The 23,509-nt window shown below is 40.0% G+C and overlaps 2 protein-coding genes and 1 long non-coding RNA gene across 5 annotated transcripts in view; all 3 read left to right on the top strand.

Moving 5' to 3' along the window:
• pbrm1 (polybromo 1) overlaps positions 1–7,594 on the top strand; it is a 30,608-nt gene extending 23,014 nt beyond the window's left edge. For all 3 annotated transcript variants that reach the window (XM_084395263.1, XM_084395262.1, XM_084395261.1), the window contains one exon: positions 6,979–7,594. In XM_084395263.1, the coding sequence (XP_084251389.1) occupies positions 6,979–7,151 (173 nt within the window). In that variant the 3' untranslated portion in view covers positions 7,152–7,594. The remainder of the gene's footprint in view (positions 1–6,978) is intronic.
• LOC311281908 lies at positions 5,159–5,711 on the top strand. The gene is made up of 2 exons (XR_014625860.1): positions 5,159–5,213; positions 5,645–5,711. It is a non-coding gene; the product is annotated as an uncharacterized lncRNA (long non-coding RNA).
• A 736-nt stretch (positions 7,595–8,330) lies between the features above and the next one.
• Positions 8,331–19,218, top strand: rpn1 (ribophorin I). Its single transcript, XM_084394873.1, has 10 exons — positions 8,331–8,725; positions 9,465–9,529; positions 11,469–11,775; positions 15,825–16,034; positions 16,390–16,582; positions 16,677–16,776; positions 16,894–17,032; positions 17,950–18,069; positions 18,157–18,402; positions 18,490–19,218. The coding sequence occupies exons 1-10, from the start codon at positions 8,492–8,494 to the stop codon at positions 18,670–18,672; spliced, it is 1,797 nt and encodes a 598-aa protein (XP_084250999.1). The 5' UTR covers positions 8,331–8,491; the 3' UTR covers positions 18,673–19,218.
• Positions 19,219–23,509: the final 4,291 nt, after the last annotated feature.

The raw sequence follows: 23,509 nt of genomic DNA, 5'->3' as shown, positions 1-23,509 counted from the left end.
CAGTCCAGACTGCAGTTCCACCAGATGGTAGTATACCTCATCGGACATTGCATAGTCCCCCTAAACCTAAAATTCCTGACTTCACGAGTGACAGCGAAAGGGAATTTGCTAATATGAAGCTGGCGTTTGACAATTTGCTTGAGCCTTACCCAGAGTTAACTGAGAAGTACAAATACCATGTACTGTTGGAGCATCTTAAACTGCCTGAAGCTCAAATGATAGGGCAGTCTTGCCGGCATCATCCATATCCGTATTCAGCAGCTATGCAAGCCCTTCAGCTACAGTACGGTCAGCCACATCAACTGGCTCAAAGTGAGATAGCAGCCATCCTTACATCACCAGATGTAAAGCCCAATGATAGCCACAGCTTTCAAAGCTTTGCCTTAAGAGTTCATCTTTTGGTCAGTATGCTGCTGTCATTAGAGGGATCCAGAGGGATGGAGCTGAACTGCTGCTCACACGTGGACCGACTACTTAGCAAGCTGCCGAAGTATCTACGAGATGGCTTCATTGAGTTCCTTCAACAGCAGGGGAAGCTCAACTCTATAAGTCTTAACCCCTACAATCTGCAGGACTTTGCCGGTTGGCTACAAGTCAAAGCACAGCAGCAGAGACTGTCGATTCGATTAGTGCAGCGCTACCAACATGAGAAACTTCCAGGGGTTGGGAAAGAGAAACCCTCAGCTAAACCAAAGGGGCCAAGTGTAGTTTTTTATCATGGTGCCTCCTCCGCTGAGACTGCGCCTTCTACCCATCCTAAAGAGCCCAAACAAAAGAAACCACTCAAAGTACACTGCCTCTTTTGCAATAGTAAAGAGCACTACATCACACGTTGTGACAACATCAAAGAGCAGTCGGTCACAGACCTACAAAAGTGGATTTCTGATGGAAAGCGATGCTGGCGATGTGCACGACTACATGAACCAGAGATGTGTAACCTTAAAAAGCCATGCAGTGACTGTGGTGGAATTCATCTACAAGTGCTTCACCACATAGCACGTGATGATCCAACAAACACAGCAGGTACGTCAGAGAGTCGGATTTACCTCACACCTGCTAGTGCGACCTGCAGAGTGCTTCTCAAAGTGGTTCCAGTGTTGCTACACAGCAAGTCCAAGTCAGTGGAGACTTACGCTGTACTAGACGACGGAGCACAGCGAACCATGATCTTACCAATGGCAGTACAAATGCTTCAGTTGAAGGGTGAACCTGAAACTCTGGCTCTACGCACAGTACGATCTGACATCACTCGCCTTTCTGGGTCCAAGATCAACTTGGAAATCTCTCCGAAGAGTGAACCAAAGAGCCGCTTCCAGATACTTGGGGCCTTCACAGCTTCAGGTTTGGACTTAGTAGAGCAATCATATCCAGTGCAGAGACTTCAGAGTCGGTATGCCCACCTCAGAGGGCTCCCATTACAGTCATTCCAAAATGTACGTCCACTGGTACTGATAGGATCAGACAATGTTCATCTTATCACAGCAGATAAGCCAGTCCGTCGAGGAACCAAAGGTGGTCCAGCTGCAGTGCACACAGCCCTTGGGTGGACCCTACAAGGGGCCGAGGAGAGCACCACAAGCCACAGCTCAGTGCATCAGTGTCTTTTCGTGACAACCACCTGTCCCAATGACTTGCTCTACCGTAATGTTGAGAGGTTATGGCAACTTGACATCCTGCCTTATCGAAATGAGAAACTGGTGGTTCGATCCAGGGAAGATCAAGAAGCAGTTAAACTTCTCGAATGCAGAACACAGAGAATTCAGGTAGACAATGTTCAGCGTTATGCCACCCCCCTTCTGCGCAAACCTGGTGTTACAAAACTCATAAGCACAATCCAGTCTGTCATGCCTAGTCTGAGGAGTACCGAGAAGAAACTTCAGAGAGACCCCGACAAAGCTGCTGTCTACTCTGGTGAGATTACTAAGCTTGTTAAGGCAGGCTATGTTACCAAGCTTCAACCCGAAGAAGTCACCAAGTCAGAGGAGGTCTGGTATATTCCCCACCACCTGGTGTGTCACAACGATAAACCGAGATTGGTCTTTAATTGTTCATTCAAGTATCAAGGCCTATCTCTGAATGATCAGTTGCTGCCAGGGCCTGCACTTGGCCCATCGTTGTTGGGCGTTCTTTTGAGATTCCGTCAACATCACGTGGCTGTAAGTGCAGATATCCGTGGAATGTTCCATCAGGTCCGCTTGCTGCCTGAGGACAGACCGCTTCTCCGCTTCATCTGGCGAGATCTGCACTCTGAGAACTGTCCAGACGTCTATGAGTGGCAAGTCTTGCCATTTGGTACAACCAGCAGCCCATGTTGTGCCATTTTTGCTGTGCAACAGCATGCCCGCAATAACCAAGAGAGTTACCCAGGAGCTCTACAGATAGTGCAACAGAGTTTTTATGTGGACAACTATCTGGCAAGCTTTCCAACCACATCTGAGGCCAAGCTTACAGTTGATCAACTGCGCAGTCTACTTTCAACGGGTGGTTTTGACCTCAGACAATGGGCTAGCAACCAGCCATCTGTGATCTCACATCTACCCACAGAAGCAAGGTCTTCAGCTGCAGAACAATGGCTTGAACAGAACAGGACTGATCCAATGGAACCAACTTTGGGTCTCAGGTGGAACTGTGCTGCTGATACATTGGGATACCAATATCGTCCCATTGAACATGCTGTATTAACAATGAGAACAGCTTACCAAGTGTTAGCAACGCAGTATGACCCATTGGGGTTCATTGTGCCTTTCACCACACGAGCAAAAGTGCTCATTCAACAACTATGGTCCAAAAGAAGAGATTGGGATGACCCGAATCTGCCACAAGATCTTCACACTGCCTGGGACACATGGGAACGTGAGTTAAAGTATCTCAGCACCATAACAATTCCCCGCTGTTACTCTTCAGTGCCCAATGATGTACAACGGGCGTATGACCTCCATGTGTTTTGTGACGCATCAGAACGAGCATATGGGGCTGTGGCTTACTTGGTAGAGTACACAGAAGATGCCGTTCATACCACTTTCGTCATGGCCAGATCCCGAGTTGCTCCCAGGAGGCAACAGTCCATGCCTCGCTTGGAGCTCTGCGCAGCATTAGCAGGAGCACAACTAGCGAAGCTTCTGAAAGATGAGATCACTCTCACAATTCAGCAGACAATTCTGTGGACGGATTCTACAACAGTGTTGGAGTGGCTTCAGTCCGACTCTTGTAGATTCAAAGTCTTTGTTGGAACACGAGTCTCAGAAATCCAGGAGTTGACAGAGCACACTGCTTGGCGGTATGTGGACACACAGCAAAACCCAGCGGATGACATCACTAGAGGAAAACCACTCTCAAGTTTTACTGTTCCTGGGCGATGGAGTCAGGGACCGTCATTTCTAAAACTGAGTCCTGAGCACTGGCCAAAGAGACCTGAACCAGCAAGGTCAGAAGAGTTACCTGAACTGAAAGGTGTCACTATCTGCTGCCTAACCTCTGTGGAATCAGATCATACCCTTCCTGATGCCACTCAGTTCAGCACCTGGAAAGAGTTAGTGGAAGCCACTCGGCAGGTATGTCAACAACTGACAGATGATTCTGCAAACATCCAGCCCATTGATCCTCGTGAAGCAGAGTTGATCCTACTGAGGAAGTGTCAGGCTCAGAGCTTCCCTGAGGAGACCATAGCCCTCAAAACACACAAACCAATACCAAACCACAGTCGACTAATATGTCTTGCTCCAGAGTTGGATACAGTAACTAATGTAATCAGAGTTGGAGGACGATTACGGAGGCTGGAAAGCCCAAATGTTGAACAGATTCACCCCATAGTGCTAGATTCGCGGCATCCAGCAACAAAACTCCTCATTAAAGACTTCGACGAGCGCTTATTGCACCCAGGCACAGAAAGAGTGTATGCGGAACTCCGGAGACAGTACTGGGTCTTGAGAGGGCGGCAAGCTGTTAAACACCATCAGCTTAACTGTTCATCATGTCAGCGGTGGAGAGCTAAGCCTAAGATACCACAGATGGCAGACCTGCCTCCAGAGAGGCTCAGACTTCTCTGTCCACCGTTTTATTCCACAGGAGTGGACTGTTTTGGCCCGTATCAGGTTAAAATAGGCAGAAGGATTGAGAAACGTTGGGGTGTCATTTTCAAATGTCTCACCACAAGAGCTGTACACATAGAGCTTCTCAACTCCATGGATGTGGATGCTTTCTTGCTTGCTCTTCGGCGATTCATAGCCAGACGCGGCAGACCAAAGGAGATCAGGTCAGATTGTGGCACAAACTTTCGTGGGGCTGATCGAGAACTGCGAGAAGCCTTTGCAGCTATGGACTCCCAATTAAAGGAGCAGTTAGCCGAGTACCAGATCCTCTTCAAGTTTAATCCGCCTAATGCTCCCCATTTTGGTGGTGTCTGGGAGCGAGAGGTCCGCTCTATTAAAGCTGCTCTGCAAGTGGCAGTTGGAAGTCAGTCCATCTCGGAAGATGTCCTGTCTACAGTCTTAGTAGAGGTAGAGGGCATTTTAAATTCAAAACCCCTCGGATATAACTCAGCAGACATTGCAGACCTCGACGCTATTACACCAAACCTTCTCCTCATGGGGCGGCGGGATGCATCGCTTCCACAGGTGGCGTATGCCTCAGGAGAAATGGGGCGGCGCAGATGGCGCCATTGTCAAAATCTTGTGGACCAATTCTGGACTCAATTTACAAGGAACTACTTGCCTACACTCCAGACACGCCAGAAATGGCACAAACCATCAGACACTCTGACAGTAGACTCAGTAGTCTTGATAGTTGATCCGCAACTTCCCAGAGCTCAGTGGCCTATCGGTAAAGTGGTTAAGACTGTTGTCAGTAAGGATGGATGTGTGAGAACAGCAGATGTTCTTGTCAAGGGTAAGGTGTACACTAGGCCAGTAGCTCGCCTCATTCCATTGCCAGCCTTTGAGGACGAAACCAAAGACTCTTAAAGAATTCCCTTAACTTGCACATTTGCTGCTCAACTGTGGGGGCGGCTGTTGTGAATTCTTTACTTTTATTTGTCTCTTATGCCTTTATATTCAGTAAGAGCTTGTATTATGTAAATATGCAAGATGCGACTTTTATTATGATACGTGTTCGGCGTAAGTGTTGCGCTATTGGTTACGCATGCAGAGCTAACAGAATGTGACGCAGTTTTCCACCTGTGCAGCACCGTCAAGTGCAGGGCAAAAGTTATTGACGAAGTAAGTTCATTCTATGACTTTATGTGTGTAATACTGGACGTTTATACTGCTGAATCTGTTTGCGATGTTAAGCCTTTGTGATATTGTTGATTTTCGCGATCTTTATGATAATTAGTTCACCATGTGAAATGCACGTGAAAATGCCGCTAGCATCGCGGCGTATCTTGCTAATGTTGTTAGTATCTTGTTTACACATGTTGCTGATTTCGTGTGATATATTCTATACTTGTAATGCTTTCATATCGTGATGAGGACATTGTATAATGTACCAAGTTGTTTATATGCATCTTTATATTGTATTACTCCAGTAATTATTCGTCCACAAACTACAAGTTGTTAATATAGCTTAATGTGGAAAAGTGCGCTGCTTACTGTAACAGTATATTTGTTTAACATTTAGTTATTTATTTCTGATTTATTGTTTATTGCAGAAACTACCTCCAATGCATCAGTGTGTATATGGTGAAACCCTGTACCTAAATAAATGGTGGGAAGAAATTTGATGACTCAGACTCCCTGATCAGAGTACTGAAGTGGTTAATACCCTTAAAAACCGGCATCAGTGGGGCAGTCCCCAACAACATGAGTTAACATGAACTTACAATGAAAATACTTCTAGCATTTATTAATCATTGTTGAAGTTAATCTCAACATTTACTAATACCTTTTTTAATATTAAAAGCTGTATCTGTTAAGTAAGGGTTAATGTACATCCAGACGTTATCGCAGAATAAACAATGATCACGACCCAGACGTGACGAAATCAATATTGGTTTGAGTTTTAATATTTGATTAGCTCACCAAAAGCAAAACTTCCATGAGGAAAAACCGTTCCTAGCAAGAGCAAAGTGCCGACTTTAGTTACCCGGATGAGCCTGTGTTATCAGTTTTTATTGGTTGTTATTGGGGGATAACATACCGATGGATCAGAATCAAGTATTCCACAGAGCTGTGTAATAATATTAGTTAATGCACTGTGAACTAACATGAACATGAAGGTTTAAAGGTTAATAAATGCTGCAAAAATATATTGCCCATTGTTAGTTCATATTAGTTAATGCATTAACTAATGTTAACAAATGAGACCTTATTGTAAAGTGTTACCGGGAAAAAAAAAGAATTACATTTTGCATAAAGAAAATGCAAAATATGAGTGAGATTTACCAAGTACACAATACCAAGTAAGATTATTATTATTATTATTTTATAGTATTATTGGTTTATGAACTTATTGTTTATGGGGTTGGTAAGATTATTTAACGCTTTTAAAGTATCTTATGCTCACCAAAGCTACAGTTATTTGAGCATAAATACAGTTAAAAAAACTATAATTGTGTAAAATATGACTGCAGTTTAAAATAGCTTGTTTTATATATATTTTTTATATAATTTATTCCTGTGATCAAAGCTGGATTTTCAGCATCATTACTCCAGCCTTCAGTGTCACATGATATTGATTTGCTCAACATTTGCTCAACAAGAAACATTTCTTATTATCACTGTTGAAAACAGTTGAGCTGCTTCATATTTTTGTGGAAACAGATGCATTTTTCCAAGTTTCTTTGATGAATAAAAAGTTTGAGAAACAGAATTTCTTTGAAATAGAAATCTTTTGTAACAAATGTTTTTACTGTCTCTTGAACTTTTAAACGATAGCTTATGTTACACAATATTTATATTAGATAATTATTAATAATATTAGAAAAATGTGTATTATCGATATGTAAAATCTTAAACCAGCCTGTGTGTGTGTGTTTGACCCCAGCTCGCAGGAAAGATGTGCGGCTCACAAAAGAGCAGGAGAGCCGTCTGCCCTCTCATTGGCTGAAGAGCAAGGGAGCTCACAAGACCATGGCTGACGCTCTGTGGCGACTTCGGGACCTAATGCTGCGAGACACACTAAACATTCAACAGACGTATAACATCCAGAACATCTGAAGCATTCCTCTTTATTACTCTTACACAGTGAGATGAGCTGTTCTTAGTGTTTTCATGTTGTGATCCAATAACGTTCTGTTTAGGGGTTTGTAATGCTAAATATTGTCCGTTGGCTTCGTTAGTGTTGATGTTTCTTGATAGCACTTTCAATTGGCTGATTTTGTATGTTGACTATTAAATGTTCTTAGACCAATTTAAACATTTTCATAAAATGTTGAACTTTAAAGTGTTGACCATTGTTTGTTCATTGTAATTTGTGAGGCGAATAAGTTAGGATTGTTCTGAAAGAATGTAGAAATGGCCGTTTTTGGGTCTTGGTTCGTAAAATGGTATGACAAGAAGTTAATAGGCCTATTTTTCATATCATCCCAGTTGTATCAGCTTAAATCATTTTTGAATGGACACTATCTGTCTATTGTTTCAATAAACTAACAGTGACAAAACTACTGGACATAATTGCTTTTGTATTGTAAGGAAAAATAACCAATTTTATAATTTACCCTGGTAACTCTCTCTCTCTCTCTCTCTCTCTCTCTCTCTCTCTCTCTATATATATATATATATATATAAATTTATTTTGGTTTATTTATTTATTTTTTATATAGTTTCATAGCTTTTAAATGAAATCTTAAATGCTCACCAAAGCATTTATTTGATCAAACATACAGTAAAAACACAAACAGTAATATTTAAGTCTTTCAAGAAATATTATTAGTTTACTCTTTTCTAGTTTAATATATTTAAAAATATATTTATTCCTGTAATAGCAAAGCTGAATTTTCAGCAATCTTAAGTGTCACATGATCCTTCAGAAATATGCTGATTTGGTGCACAAGAAACATTTATTATCTACATTAAAAAAAACAGCATTTTTGTGGAAATTGACTTTTATAATGAATAGAAAGTTTTTAAAAAACAGCATTTATTAGAAATATAAATCATTTGCAACATCTTTACTGTCACTTTTCATCAAGTTTCCTTGAAGAGTGATGATAAAGACATACATAATAGAATATTCGTTACTGTGCACTTGCCTCAGTGAAAGTTTATTTTTATTGAGAACATTACATAAACAAAAAAGGAAACAGTTACAATATAGAAAAAAAAGAAAGAGAAGAGCCGCTGCGAAAGGTTTTTTATTTATTTATTTATTTAGCCCCGGTGAAAGGTGGGTTCGTTGTCCGCCATGTTGGTGACGTCACTCATGAGGGAATGAATGAAGCGTCATCCTTCAGGAGCAGCTTTTGCAGCGCGAGGCCTCACTGCACGCGCAAACACATCACCAGATAGGACTTATTACATTTATTAACCGCCAAATCATAACATATAAACGCAAGACAATGTGGAGCGCCGGAGCGGTGAGTTTAGTGCTGATCTCGTGCCTCTTCTGCGCGTCGGTCGGCGCGGACGGGCTGGTGAACGAGGACGTGAAGCGCACGCTGGATCTGAGCACTCACCTCGGGAAGATCACAGCCGAGATTCAGCTCGCGAATCACGGGGCGTCGCGAGTGCACAGTTTCACGCTCGCGCTGGAGCCCGAGCTCGCGCCGCATCTGGCCTTCATCGGTGCATCTGTGAGTAAATCAAATAATGAATAAATATACAAGAAGGCAAAGAGTGGGTGATGCTGAAGGGAAGCTCTTTGCTAGCTATCACTTTGATAGCTTCTCTTTTAATTGTAGCAGCTAACTTATTTATTTCGGACTGTTTCTTGCTTTTTAAATTCTATCTGAAACTTATTTTTGCCATAGAGACAATAGGGAGTGCAACTTTTCATACACTGTAGCCTAAGCTAGCTGCACGATTCCGCTTGATTTGTACATTTGCACACATTTTTGGCTAATTTCATCTCAAACAATGTAGTTAAGATGTAATGTTCGTTCGAATAATGAATTCAAATGAATTCTGATGTAATGCACATGGCGTTATTGAAGTGTTCTATCTCTAGGATTAGCATTAGCTGTGGTTGTGCAGCGCACTTCCGCTTTGCTCTGTCAGTGCCAGCGTGACACGTACGTTCTGGAGACACAGTTCACTTCCGTGCTGTCGCACTACAGCAATATTATACAAAAACATGAATCCAGCGTCAGTTGGTTTTCTTCTTTTAATAAAAACGTTTGTTTCTCGTGCTTAAATGTGTATATTAGCAGCTATGAGTTTGACAGACGGCTCATTTGCAGGTGTTTGGCTTTGATCTGCAGAGGTTTAAGCTTCAACAGACTTTAGGGTCATGGATTTTCCGTTTTTCTTACTTTAGACTGCATATTAATAAGTTTATGGTTATAACAGAAGTTTTTTTTTTATCTTCACCAGGTAAAGGGGGAGGAAGAGGAGGATGAAAGCCTAGAGCTGAAAGAGAAAACTATCCCTGGACAAAGGTAAACACTGGGGGAAAGTATTAAAGTCGGCATGAAACAGAAGTTGCAATCATCTTTTCTTCACTATTGTGACGAATATCACTTCTCGAGCCAGAAGATATGTTTTTTGTATGGGACCTTTTGACCATGGGAAATTGATTGGATGGTTGAGGTCTGCTATTGGTGGATCTCATGTGAGTGACAGGTTGCCCCGCCCCTTCCACCAGTAAACACATCATCACAGAAGAGATGTCACTGGAAGAGGGAGTGGAAGTTATTTTGATTAAAGAATATGAGGGCACATGAATTTCGTTTATAATAACTACTGCAATAAGTATTGTCAGTTTTTATTTTGTGGTGACTAACATCTTCAGCATGCCAAAATCAGATTTAATTCAGGGCTGCTCAATAATGGTTCAGTTGATCATCATGATTATTTTGCTCAAATTATAATTTATTAGTAATCACGATTGTTCTCATTTAAGAAATTTCATTTCATCAGAATCATTCCAGTTTCACGTGATCACACATCAAGAGAAAGTCAATTCAGTTATTATATTTATCTTATACATAAACACACTTACTCAAGGTCCATACGTCAGATGATATTTGCCTTTTTTTTTCCTGTTTGGTGTCGTAAGCAGGACTTTTATTTTGAAATGTGAAAATTGTAGACATAATTTGATATATTTAGAATTAATATTCGATTTTAGCTTTTGAGAGATGCTTCTTAAAGTTTTACATTCGACCAATCTAGTTTATTTAAAAAAAATGTATGGTCCTTATAAAAAAGTATGGGCGTTGTATCCTGAGTAAAAATGCATGTTGTCTGTGAATGACGGTCCATCCGTGCAAAAGATTGAAGCTCTGTGAATTGGGTGTGGACCGGATTGCTCGGCTGTCACTGAACACGCATAAGTGAGCAATTTCAAACTATGCCTTGCATTGCCTAGTCTTTAAGAAAATATGATTCCCAGTGCACACAGACTTTTCAGATTACTGAGTATTGTTGGATAGTGTATACTTTTTAAATGATCTTATTTAACAATTTCTTTATTTCTCAAAATGGCGTAATAAGACTACAGAATTAAGAAATATATTTATTTTGCAGATTTTTTTTTTTTTGTCAAATTCAAATGATTTTTTACAAAAAAAATATTTATTTCTCATTTTTGTAAATATTATGTAAAATAAATATACATTTTATTATAGCAATAGTTATTTAAATCATTAAATTGTCTGATATCATATATAAATTATATATATATATAGTGGCCATCGGCAGCATCAGCCATCATAAAACCTATATCAGTCGAACACTCTACATTATGAATACTGGTAAAACTTTAAGAAGCTTCTTTCAAAAGCTAAAACAGTGAAATTTGTCATATCAATCCCAGATTATGTATGTGATTTTCTTTTTTTAAAACCCCGATATAGTCAAAATTCATGTTTGTAAGTATTACAGTTTGCTTGCAGAGTTTGTTGAAGCAACGAGCACAAGTGTAAAGGAACACAAACATGCGGTGTTGCACTTTGATTTGTGCAGAATATCATAATAGACATCTGGATCATTTTCAGATCATCAGCACTTTTTTTTTTCTGCAGTGCAGAATGGGTTGCCAGGTTGGGAAGATTAAGTTTTACACTGGGCAAAAAATGGGTCAAGATGTTTTGGGGATTTAAACTGATATCTGGCAACCCACGCATGAAACCTTCAATGCAATTAATAAACGAAAGAAAAAAGTTTTCAGGATAAATAACCAGTGGGCTAATATCTCAGATGATTATGCTTATTCGAGAGAAGCAATAATGTGATTAATCTAGACTACAAACAATTACTCTAACAAGTCAGATGTTACACATGGGCTATGAGAGACACTCCTCGTTGTGTATATTGGCATGTTCCTCTTCTTGGAGATGTATACGTCACACATCTTGTTCTCTTCCCCTCCTGCAGTGGTAAATTCTTCGAGGCGCAGTTACCGTCTTCTCTCGCTCCGGGCGCTAAACTGCGGGTGAAGGTCGAGACTGTGTTCAGTCACGTGCTGAAGCCTTTCCCCACCCAGATCACCCAGGCCGAGCGACAGCTGGTGGTCTTCCAGGGGAACCACTACCTGTTCTCCCCATACCCCACCCGCTCCCAGACCACCCGTGTGCGCCTGGCCTCCAAAACCGTGGAGACCTACACCAAACTGGGCAACCCCACCAAGAGCGACGAGGCCATCGAGTATGGACCATTCAAAGATGTACCTCCCTTCAGCCAGGTGACTTACTGCAAACAGTGTGTTTACACGATAGTATTGTCTTTATGTGCTAGCTATGAAATAGACTGACTTCATGCTTCACATGAGTTTTTACGTAACTAGAGTTTTGGCTCAGTCAGATTTTTAAAATGTTTTTCAAACTTCTATTGCTCACCAAGGCTGCATTTATTTAAGCAAAAATACAGTAATTTTGTGAAATATTCCTTTAATTTTAAATTACTGTTTTCTATTTTAATATATTTAAAATGAGATGAAGGTGAATTTTCAGCATCATCGATGTTAAAAACAGTTGTCCTGCTTAATATGTTTGTGGACTTGTTTTTGCAAGATTCTTTTAATAGAAAGTTAAAAATAGCATCATTTATTTGAAATGGAAATCTTTTGTAACCATTTTAATTGTCTTTGCTTGATCAAATCTTACTGACCCAAACTTTGAACTAGAGGTGGAAGAAACACTAGTACCTAACTAGTCATATGGATAATACGTTGACGTCATTTCTTCTGTTCTTTACTCAAACGAGGTTATTTAAAGACATTATCTTTGACACACTTTGTTCTATATATGTAAGAAACTTTTGGTAAGGGCCACAGGTGATACTGAATCAAAACAAATGCAAATTTGAATATTTTTCTATTAATATATTAGTTTACATTTACTTTGCTTAATGCAGTCAAATCCTAATGCATGTCAAATCTATTTTGATATCATATTTTTATTCCGTCCATTGCTGTGGTTATGTCAATCATTGCGATTTTGAGAGTAAATCCTGTAAGGGAGGTCCGATCATGATTACGATCACTAGAAGCAGTATTGGCCGAAATAAATAATAGGCCAACTGTTCTTAACAATGTATTTTAAGTATAATAAAAATGAAGAGAGATGATCATGAAAATGAAGTATCATGAATTGAAGACACTTAATTTATTGGTGTGCAACATATTCCATTACCTCTCTTAGAGGAACTTATAGAGCAAATATAGCATTCCTGTGAAAAATAATAATGATAAAAAAACAGAACCATCTTTTATCAACTGAAAGTAATCAAATGTAAAACATTGCATAGTCTTCACTGTATAAATTAAATAGAGATTAATCCTACTAAATCTACTGAAGAGCCATAAGTCTTTTCTTGTTTAATAAGCATTAATAACGGGAGGCTGCAGGAGTATTAGGCTGCTGTCACTTTAAGACTGAATGCATGGATCCAATATACTGTTACACATGTGACTTATTTCCCAACCCTTTGTTCACTTAAGATGTGACCGACAGTGAACTCACCAAGCTAGTCATTTTGACACATTTCTGTGTATATGTGATCATTTAGGCACAAACCTGAAGCTCAAAGTTTTGTTTATTAATGTTCCAATCCGTCTCAAAGCGAGCGCACAGAAATCCTCTTGAGGAACAGTATCTCTTTCACGCCGTAATGCAGTTTAATAACACTTTATTATCGAGCACGTCCTGCAGTTTATTGTTTAGTGACTGTGTTTTTTTTTACGACAATCACTGATCTTGCTGTTTTGGATGTTAAGTTCTGCTTTTTAGGGTCAAACGAAAGCGCTTGCTGAACTCGGCACTGAACCAAAAATCTGATGTTTTGAGTGGGGAATGGATTCTGTCCAACATAAACACTTCTGATTGGCCATTGCGTCCAAGAAATCAACCTTTGACACCCTCCAGAGCACAAACACAAAACGCTCTTGAGTGTTCGCCAAATCTTGTTTGCCAATTTGACATTATTACAGTGTCAAATGTACAGGGTGCTCTTGCTTTCTTTTGAGGGTGGTTCACACCCTCTAGAACCGGCAGAGTCTCATTACTAGCTTTAAATATACAACCTAGCTGGCTTACTGATGAGTAAACGTGTGCAGCTGGATTTAAACCAGGGTTCCTCAAATCCAGTCCTGGAGGGCCACAGCTCAAACCCTGATCAAACTCGCCTACCTGTGATTTTCTAGTGATCTGAAGACCTTGATTAGCTTGCTCGGGTGTGTTTGATCAGGGTTTTAGCTAAACTCTGCAGGGCATTGGCCCTCCATGGCAAGATTTAAGGAAATCTGATATAAACTAACGCAAATAGACCATAACAAGCATGACATTTAAACAATTATTTCTGATTTGCATGTATTTTTGCTAGGGATGGCCTCGGTATCGGGGATCGGGCCGATACTGTCCTCATATACTCGTACTCGTACTCATAAAAATTCGCCGATACCACGCACCGATACCACGTACATTTTGCGAAACGAAACTGGCCGCCGCGAGTGCTTTGTCGAGGTGAAACGAGGCCTTTCATAGACGCACGAGCTGGTCGAGCACATCCCTTTAAACAGACAACAGTGGAAAGTTTGTTCAGTCCGATGTCAATGGCAACGAAATTAAACGAGGCATGTAGCTTTAGCTTATTATATTAACGTTAACTGACGAGAGAGAGAGAGACAGAGAGCGAGAAGCGCACTTCTGTTGAATCCTCTTGATTGCTGATCGTTCACTCAGCACATGTTATTTGGATGAAAACTAAATCGTATATGTAAGTAAAGTAAAACATGAACTGTTACCTGACTGAAGTATAACGAGTGGTTCCCTACATTATTACAGGACGTGTGCAGAGGTCAAGAAGTTTCATGAATGCAAACATCCGAAGCGCGCGCCCCTCAAACCAGCGTCTCAGCGCGCGAATACTGAATTAAATAGTCTTTCACGTCTTGCGCTTGTACGGACGAATTCACACACAACTATGTAATAACGCCCGTCTTGGTGAGTATCCTATAGTAAACAAAGTCGGTTATATCTCAAATGAACGTAGCATGTTCAAATGCGGTCCGTGCGCTCGGTCTTAAAGGGGCAGCAGTCTAATAAACCTGCTTCTGTGTTTTAATGTTAATCAAACAAAGGACAAATAAATTACTCACTGCTCTTGACTAAATAGGCTACCCTTTTCAACTTTAGAAAAATATCCATCTATATATAATTCATACAGTAATGAATATGCTTTTTTTCACATTTGATTACTTTATTCAAATTTCTGTACCTGTTAGATCTACCCGAAAAACTCTAAAAACTGTTTATTTCATTTGTAGCCTTTCTTTGTTCTATTGTATATATTTGTCCTATTTGTAATTCAATTGTTTGTTTTTATTTTGTTACTGACTGCTTACTTGTTTTAAATTCACATTAATTAGGCTGCTAGTTTTTGTTGTAGTATCAAAATTGGATTAAATAATTGATATTTCACTGGTTTTGACAAACATTTGCACCGCTGACCCAGTCCTCAGCACTGAGCCCTGCTGAAGCAGCTCTAAATATGTGCTGTGCTATTAAATGAAAGATAAAATATGATAGAGCAATAGAATGAACAGTGACAGTAGGCTTACAGAAGCTCATATGCATTTTAGCAGGCTTAATTAAGCATGAAAATAACTGAAAGAAATATATATTTGATGAACAAATTAAGCCAACTAATATGATTTATAATCTTTTGGTTTATCTACTAATACATTTAAAAATTACAAATGCATTAAATTCAGGTATCGGTTACGGTATCGGCGAGTACCAAAAATTACAGTATCGGACTCGTTCTGCAAAAAGTGGTATCGGGACATCCCTAATTTTTGCTACACTGTTCTAATCGCTTGAGGTAGGCCTTCAAAAGGTTAACATCCTCTCAGCCTTGTTGGCTACTAATGCAGCATCTAGTCAACAAAATAATCATTTTAAAATGACAACCTGTTTATGTATTGTACAGTATACCTACCTTTTCATTGTCAAAGTTCTGCATCTGATATATTCTGCTCTGTGCAGACTAGTGTAGCGTAACGTGTCAAAACAAACACCACGAGGTGCCAGTGCTAGTTTTTATTTCGCCTCTAGAGGCCGCTCTCATACTCTGTAATGACAGCGGACCCTTCTCAGCTGATCCTGCAACAAACGCAACCGGGGAAAACGATTATTGCCGATAACCACAGTCTGGAAATGAATCTGCAAAAACGATATGTGTGTGTGGACGTCTACTCTAGTGTTTAACCTTTTGAAAACTGCTGGTTTGTAGGATGCCATGAAGATCCACTATGAGAACAACACACCCTTCCTCACCATCAGCAGCATCACTCGAACCATCGAGGTCTCTCACTGGGGCAACATCGCCGTGGAGGAAACCGTCGATCTGAGACACACTGGTGCCTACCTGAAGGGGCCCTTTTCCCGCTATGACTACCAGAGACAGTCTGACAGCGGCATTTCCTCAGTCAAATCTTTCAAGGTGTCTTAACACTCTCTTTATTTTTTTTAGACTCCTTAAAGAATTTCGCAAAATGACGCCTGGTCCAACATAATGGCTCAGCCGAAGTTTGCGTTCCTGTAGGCAACTCGAAAGAACTCTATTTTGGTCAGGGGTGTGAAATATAAATTATATTTGAACATTTTAGTTTTCTTATTTTAGAGTCTAGATATGCATGGAAGACTAAGAGTGCCTCTTAAATAAAAGGAAAGTTATAAGACCTTTAAAATGAATTTTAGCTTAAATGAAGCTTAAACCGGTTGAAGTAGAGGAATCTTGACCTCCACGGTGCACTTGGTTTGGTGTTCTTCAACTTGTGTGTTCTGTATCCCTGCAGACCATCCTCCCAGCCTCTGCTCAGGACGTGTACTACCGCGATGAGATCGGGAACATCTCCACCTCTCACCTCCAAGTTCTGGATGATTCCGTAGAGGTTGAAATCCGTCCCCGTTTCCCGCTGTTCGGCGGCTGGAAAACACATTACATGATTGGTTATAATCTTCCCAGCTATGAATATCTCTACAATCTGGGTGTGTGCCTGGTTTATCAAGTTGAGAGATTAGGAACATATTTTTTCTTTTAATTTAAAGTCATTATAAAGTTACGAATCCATTTGTTCTTTAGGAGACCAGTATGCCCTGAAGATGCGTTTGGTCGATCATGTCTATGATGACCAGGTCATTGACCAGCTAACGGTGAAACTGATCCTTCCTGAAGGAGCCAGGTGAGCATCTGATATAAGTTTAATTTGGTGACTTGCACTTACAGGTAGTATAAATATCTAATACACAATTCCTTTAAAAATCTTGACAATAGATTAACTGCTACTTTGTTGGTCTAGAAATATCCACATGGACACCCCGTACCCCATCACCCGCAGTCAGGACGAGCTCCATTACACTTACCTGGACACCTTTGGCAGACCTGTGCTGGTGGCCACCAAGAACAATCTGGTGGAGCAGCACATTCAGGACGTTGTGGTAATCTCAGACTTTCACAGGAGACCAGCAGGGTCATTTTAAACGGTGTTAAATCTCTTGCAAGGATACAGAACTTCTGTAAAGCCTCAAGGTTCCTCAAGTACAGTCCTGTCCTGTCGTCTTATCCTGATGCTCTTTACAGCGTTGCTTAGAAAACATGGGCTGAACATTGTAGTTTTCATATTTTAGAGTCTGGTCTAGATATGCATGGAAGACTAAGAGTGCTTCTTAAATAAAAGTTACTAATTAAAAAATAAAAAAGTAAATCACAATTAAAAAAAGACCTTTAAAATGATTTAAATAAAGTTTAAAATGTTAAATGTAAATAAATGCAATTGGCAAATGGATAAAGCAATTTAAATGTAACATGCTAGATTTAACTAGAATTATAAATATAAATTAAAAGGTTTTAAATGCATTCACTTTGAAAAATACAAATGTAAAAAAGGTCAATCAACACTTTTATTTTTATTTTTTTATTTAAGCTCATTAAGAAAAATGTAAAATAAAATTTCTTAAATTTCTTGCATATTCATTTTTTTTCTTTACATTTTCTTCTACATAGTGTAATATAAAGCTATTCAAAAACCTACTTATTTTCATCAAGCTACAGTATTGTTTTGGATATTTTTATTCAGTTTATAAAAGCGAGTGGGCATATACGTCAATTTCTAAAGAAACACTGAGCAGTTGCAACATTAAACATGGTTGGTTTGCCATTATTCACTGCAGTTCTTGCTCTGCCCTTTAAAGTACCGCATCTGGTACTGCATCTGCTCAGCAAACCTTTCTTCACATTTTTCCAATGGAATCGAAGTGCATGCAAAGTGTCAAAAATGTCTTGTGGAGGCAGTGACCGCACAAGTGTGCTTATGCAAAAAGTAGCAAGTATAAGCCCTCTGTGTTTTTCTCATTAGGTTCACTACAACTTCAATAAGATCCTGATGCTGCAGGAGCCGCTGTTAGTGGTGGGAGCGTTCTACATCCTCTTTTTCACTGTCATCATCTACGTGCGCCTCGACTTCTCCATCACCAAGGTGCGCCTGGAGCACGCGGTATTGTTGAAATGACTGAAGGTGTCCGATTCTTATCCAAGCTGTCTGTTTCCTCATTTCCTCTGCCAGGATCCAGCAGCGGAGGTGCGTATGAAGGTGGCCTCCATCACCGAGCAGGTCCTGACTCTGGTCAACAAGCGTCTCGGTCTGTACCGCCACATGGATGAAGTGGTGAACCGCTACAAGCAATCCCGGGACACCGGAGCCCTAAACAGCGGCCGCAAGACTCTAGAGGCTGAACACCGCACCCTCACCAATGACATCACTGCTTTACAAGCCCGTCTCAAGGCAGAGGGCTCCGATCTGGCTGAAAAAGTAGTCCATCTCGACAGAAGCCGTTCTTTTGTGTCATTTTAAAATGCTTTCAGTGGTTCTAAACGTTCACCGTTCCTCCGCCCGCAGGTTGGCGAGATACAGAAGCTGGACGGCCAGCTGAAGGACCTGGTGTCCCGGTCCTGTCAGGAAGCCGAGCGGCTGGTGGCCGGAAAGGTGAAGAAGGACGCCTACATCGACTCGGATAAAACCCTGACAGGCAAGAGGCAAGAGCTGGTCAGCCGCATCGACAGCCTTCTGGACGCCTTGTAAATCTCACACCGGACCGGCAGATCAAGTGTACACTCACATACAAGATGCATCATTCTGTGAACATCATGTTGGTGCCTTTGTAGGAAGTTTGAGTGATTTTTGCAGGATGTGTGTGTGGTCGTGGAAGAGGGTTTTTTTTATGTTTCAAGTTGCTGAATGTCAGATGCAGTCTTCATTATCATAGTCCAAGCAAACTGCTTCCTTTTCACTATCATTTGCAGTTTTTGGTTCCACAACCTCTCATAGTAATCTCACCTGAACATCATTGCACTTATTGTTTTAAAAATAGAGATAGAGAGAAAATGATCTTCCCCGTCCTAAAACACAAGTATGGAACATAAGGTGCTGAAAAGGTTGACACTGATATGCTCAAGTTTGGAAATTTTCTATTGGGTTTTTATTTCTCACATTTTTTGTATGATTTTCTTTTATTGTAAATGACGTACTTCAGTTCCACAGTGAATGATATGAATGAGATTGATTTTTGTATGTCAACGGTAAATGTGACACATTTTCAGTCCGTAAATAAACGAGTTTAAAACCGGACCAGTGATCTGATTTATTTGACTATAACAGTCTTTGCAAAGTAAAGCAATTCTACTTCAAAATGTGCAGGCCATTAGACACTCATCATTAATCCATTAATCTAAAATAACTTTAAATTCTATCGTTAAGTTCTTAGTTTCCATAAATGTCTTTTTTTCTCCCAGAATAAAAACATAATATATGGATAGCAAATTAACTCTTGAATATTTTGCAAATTAAATCTAAAACTTCAAGAAAAAAAAGTTGTATGATTCTTTGGTAGTTTTTTTTACCATGTTATTTTTAATGGTGGTTTGTGTGTGATCAATATGAAAAGACAGCTTTTTAGATATTGGTTTTTAAAATGACATTGCTGGAAATTGAGTTTATATACTAAAAACTGAATTTTACTGTGTAATAAACCCTTTTTTTGACAAGACTGACAGTTACCAATCAGATCTGTTTCCAAGTTATGATATCGTTTTTTTGTGTGGGTTTGTATATTTTTAGTTCATAAGTGCCCAGTTGTTCAAAAAATAGACTTGGAAATCCCATGATCAGGTAATCCATCTTAATTTTGTATTGGTTTTTCAAAGCAAATAGGATTGGATCACCTTGATCCAGATACACACTTTTTCAGATGACCAAATCCAGATTACTACCAGTGCTCTAAATGTGGTTAGATTTCACAATGTAAAGAACGACAGGTAGAAGAGTCGAGGTGGGTCACTAAGTGTTTTAATTGAAAAGAAAGAAAACAACATATGCAAACATCACCTTCCATTTTCAATTTCCTTAAAACAATCAGAACCCTACCGAGGCACTGAAGGGACATGGTGATGGGAAAAAAATATGTAATGGTAGACAAATTGAGAAAGAAGATTAAAGGTATCCCAATCCTACAGAAAATTTAGAACAACGCAAACTGACGATTTTATCCAGATCAAAACTTTTAGAATTTTGTGATTCAATCTGATTTCAGAATCTTTTCTCAAGATTTGATCCAATCCGATAGCCGAAATCCGATCAGATTACTTTTGAACAACTGGGTGAAAAAGAAATGTAAAAGAAGTGGAGCCTCTCTTTAATGAGTGTGCATTGTAACGCAAAGTTGAGCTGTGGCCCAGAGAGAAAAAAACAATAGGTGTCGGAGCTCGGAGGAAAAGATGCACGAGAGACGAGAGATGGCGTATTTTCCCCGTGTTTAATAAAATTACTCAAATGTCACACTCGTCCGCATACATGGGGATCGAGTGAGAAAAAGTATACAAACAAACATCCAACTCTGTACTTTTATTTCCTTTTATATTTGTGACCAAAGTACAAAGGTCGGTAGAGCGGTTATCTCTTCTCCTCACCTGTCAAATCTATTACTGACACGCTACGCACATGCGCAGTTCTCATTTTACCTCAGATTAACATAAAAGCACAAAGTGACCGTTACAGCATGTTCTGACCACAAGAGGGCAATATCACGCTGTACTCGGCCTGAACCCAAGTCTTGACCCCGTCTGTCTTAGTGGTAGTTAACGTTCTTAATCTAATAATCTAACCCGTCTGCTCGACTATGTAAGGGATTTAAAAAAATTACAAAAACGTAATCAATGTCATTAAACAACTGTGTAAGTAATATGTTGGGTTTGATCACTGCATACAGAGCAAGAGTTTAACATTATAGAGCCATTTTGAAGATCTGTGACAAAAAAAGTGAACTAGGCCTGTCTCGCATAACCAGTAACCAGTTCTCCTTCATTGCTAACATGCACATCAAATCTGTATTGATATATGGCCAACCTTACTCGAGGTGCTTCTCTACAGGACTTCCACATCAGGCCCAGGATCCAAGACGCTGGCAGAGGCCAAGCTGAGGTCATCATCACCTCATCATGAGTGAGGTCATCACTGGTCACCACAGGGCCATTTCCTGCGCCAGCATAACAACTGCCATTCTCGTCCCCATGATAACGCAGACATATTGTATATGCTGTACAATAATCATTCTGAAAATACACACTGGAGGGAAACCAAGACAATGTCTGTTAGCACTGATGCTTAGAGCGCCGGAGCCTCACAATGGCACACACTCTGTGTTTGTGGTTAGTCTTTAGCACCGCTGGGTGGGAAACCCTGTGAAACACTCATTCTCACACATTCGCAGACAAAATGCTGTCAAAATGGCTTTTGTAAAAGTCGAGGGCATGTGTGAATGCTGAACAGAACACACAAACAGAGACGCTTCTGGAACGGCTATATGCTTGTGCTTTTCATTCTCGTACATTACATGTGTTTACAGTTACAGAGCTTGATAGCATCTGTCGGCACATCAGTTTGGGTCATAATAAAGCGAGAGTATTCTATGGACATTACTGACATAATTGTGCATACTGCTACAGGGTTTTGAAATTATTTTATTTTTAATTATGTTTTTTGGGGGGTCAGAAAGATTTTTAGAGCATTAAATACTTTTATTCAGCAAGGACGCATTAAAATGATCAAAAGTGAAAGTAAAGACATTTATAATGCTTCAAATCTGTTCTTTTTAACTTTCTATACATCAAAATCCTGGATAAAATGTAGCATGGATAAGCAGCACAAATGTGGTCAACATTCATAATAATAATAAATGTTTCTTGAGCATCAAATCATCATATTGGAATGATTTGTGAAGGATCATGTGATCGTAAAGGAATAAATTACATTTTAAAATATATTTTAAATTGGAATAATATTTCACAATATTACTGTTTTTACTGTATTGTTTTAATCAAATAAATGCAGCCTTGGATTTAAAAAAAAAATTCTTTTTTTTTCTTTTTTTTTACATTTAAAAATCTTACCGACCCCAAATTTTGAATGTTTTATTTTTTTGTGGCTTTTTGATGAAAGATATGCTAACACTTTTCTAAGAAATCTAAATCTATTTTTTTTTTAATCCCATAAACTTACACTGACAGAAATCAAAGCCATATCTATAGACCAAAATATCAGCGAATCAGTGGGCCCTTTCTGACTTGGGCCAGTAAGTAACCACTTAGCAACACCCTAGCAACCACCTACACAACTTAGTATAGTGGCAGTGAGTTTTACACTGAATTTGTCTTTAGATATCAAACTATAGTTTGAGTTTCTTTACCATAAAAACTCACATCAAATAAAACCAGCATAATTTGGGTCCTGGATGCTGATTGGTCAGCGTTCCATCCATGTTCTATTCACAACCTGATTCCTTCAAGAAACAACTTTTGATTTCTGCTTGATTTTGACACAGAGCCAAATGTCAGATATGGCATTAATAATCCCGCATGCGCGAGCTGATTGGTGGACGAGAGAGAGGGTCGTTACGGGTGACGGCGCTCCATCACAGCTTCATCTGGAACATACAGTACAGCGTCTGCCAAAGCTGCGGTTTAGCTGTTGACCAGACCGGAGCTTAAATTCTGTTTGAAACCGGAATCCAGCAGCAGTACTGTATCCTGATGTGGTGCACAGTGAAAGCTGAGGGTGTGGGGGAGGTGGAGGGTGGGAGCACACACACACACACACACACACACACACGCTCCAAGCTGAAGAGTTCAATGACAGTTTCTCAAAGCCCAGGCAGAAAGCTCAAGAAGACTCCAGCACCAAACAAAGAGTCCAACTTGGCCGGTGTTCATTAGCGATAGAGCGTCCACAATAGAGGCGAGTGTGAGGTGGTCTCGGGCCCCGGGGCCGCACTGACCCGCCGTTGATTGATTGTGCCGGGCCGGGCTCACCTGCAGCCCCTGCACACGCACACACACACACGCGCGCGCGCACGTCCTGACAGCCTGCAGAGAGACCCGTCAGTGTCAGAGAACAATATCCTGCACTGTGCAGCTCGCAACTGAGCACGCTCATAAATCACCACGGTGACAGAGACACCGCCCTCACTGTCCGCACTCACACACACACACCGTCAGAAAACCTCAAGCTGTGCAACTACATGAAAGGGGTGTTTTTGAAAGGTTACATTGTGGCACCTGACTTGGGCCGGCAAAATAATATTCAGCTTATTAACTGTGTCCTCTCGCATACAACAACTGTGTTATTTACTTATTTATGAAACGGATATAAAGCATCCTGGTCCTGCTTGCTGATTGGTTAATACATTGATCCATATTGTAACAGAAAACGACACCGGTTCACCTAAATCATCTATAATATAATCATCATTTTTTCATCAAAATTGAATTATTAATTATATATTAATATATCGGCAAAATATTGTCGAGTTTGAATTTGACATCAACAAAAACATTTAGGATTTTTGGGAACACTTTATTTTAGTGTC

The sequence above is a fragment of the Rutilus rutilus genome (assembly GCF_951802725.1).
Source record: "Rutilus rutilus genome assembly, chromosome: 22".
NCBI classification, from domain to species: domain Eukaryota; kingdom Metazoa; phylum Chordata; class Actinopteri; order Cypriniformes; family Leuciscidae; genus Rutilus; species Rutilus rutilus.
Note: the sequence above shows the minus strand (reverse complement) of the source record. Positions and strands in the feature narration are given on the sequence as shown.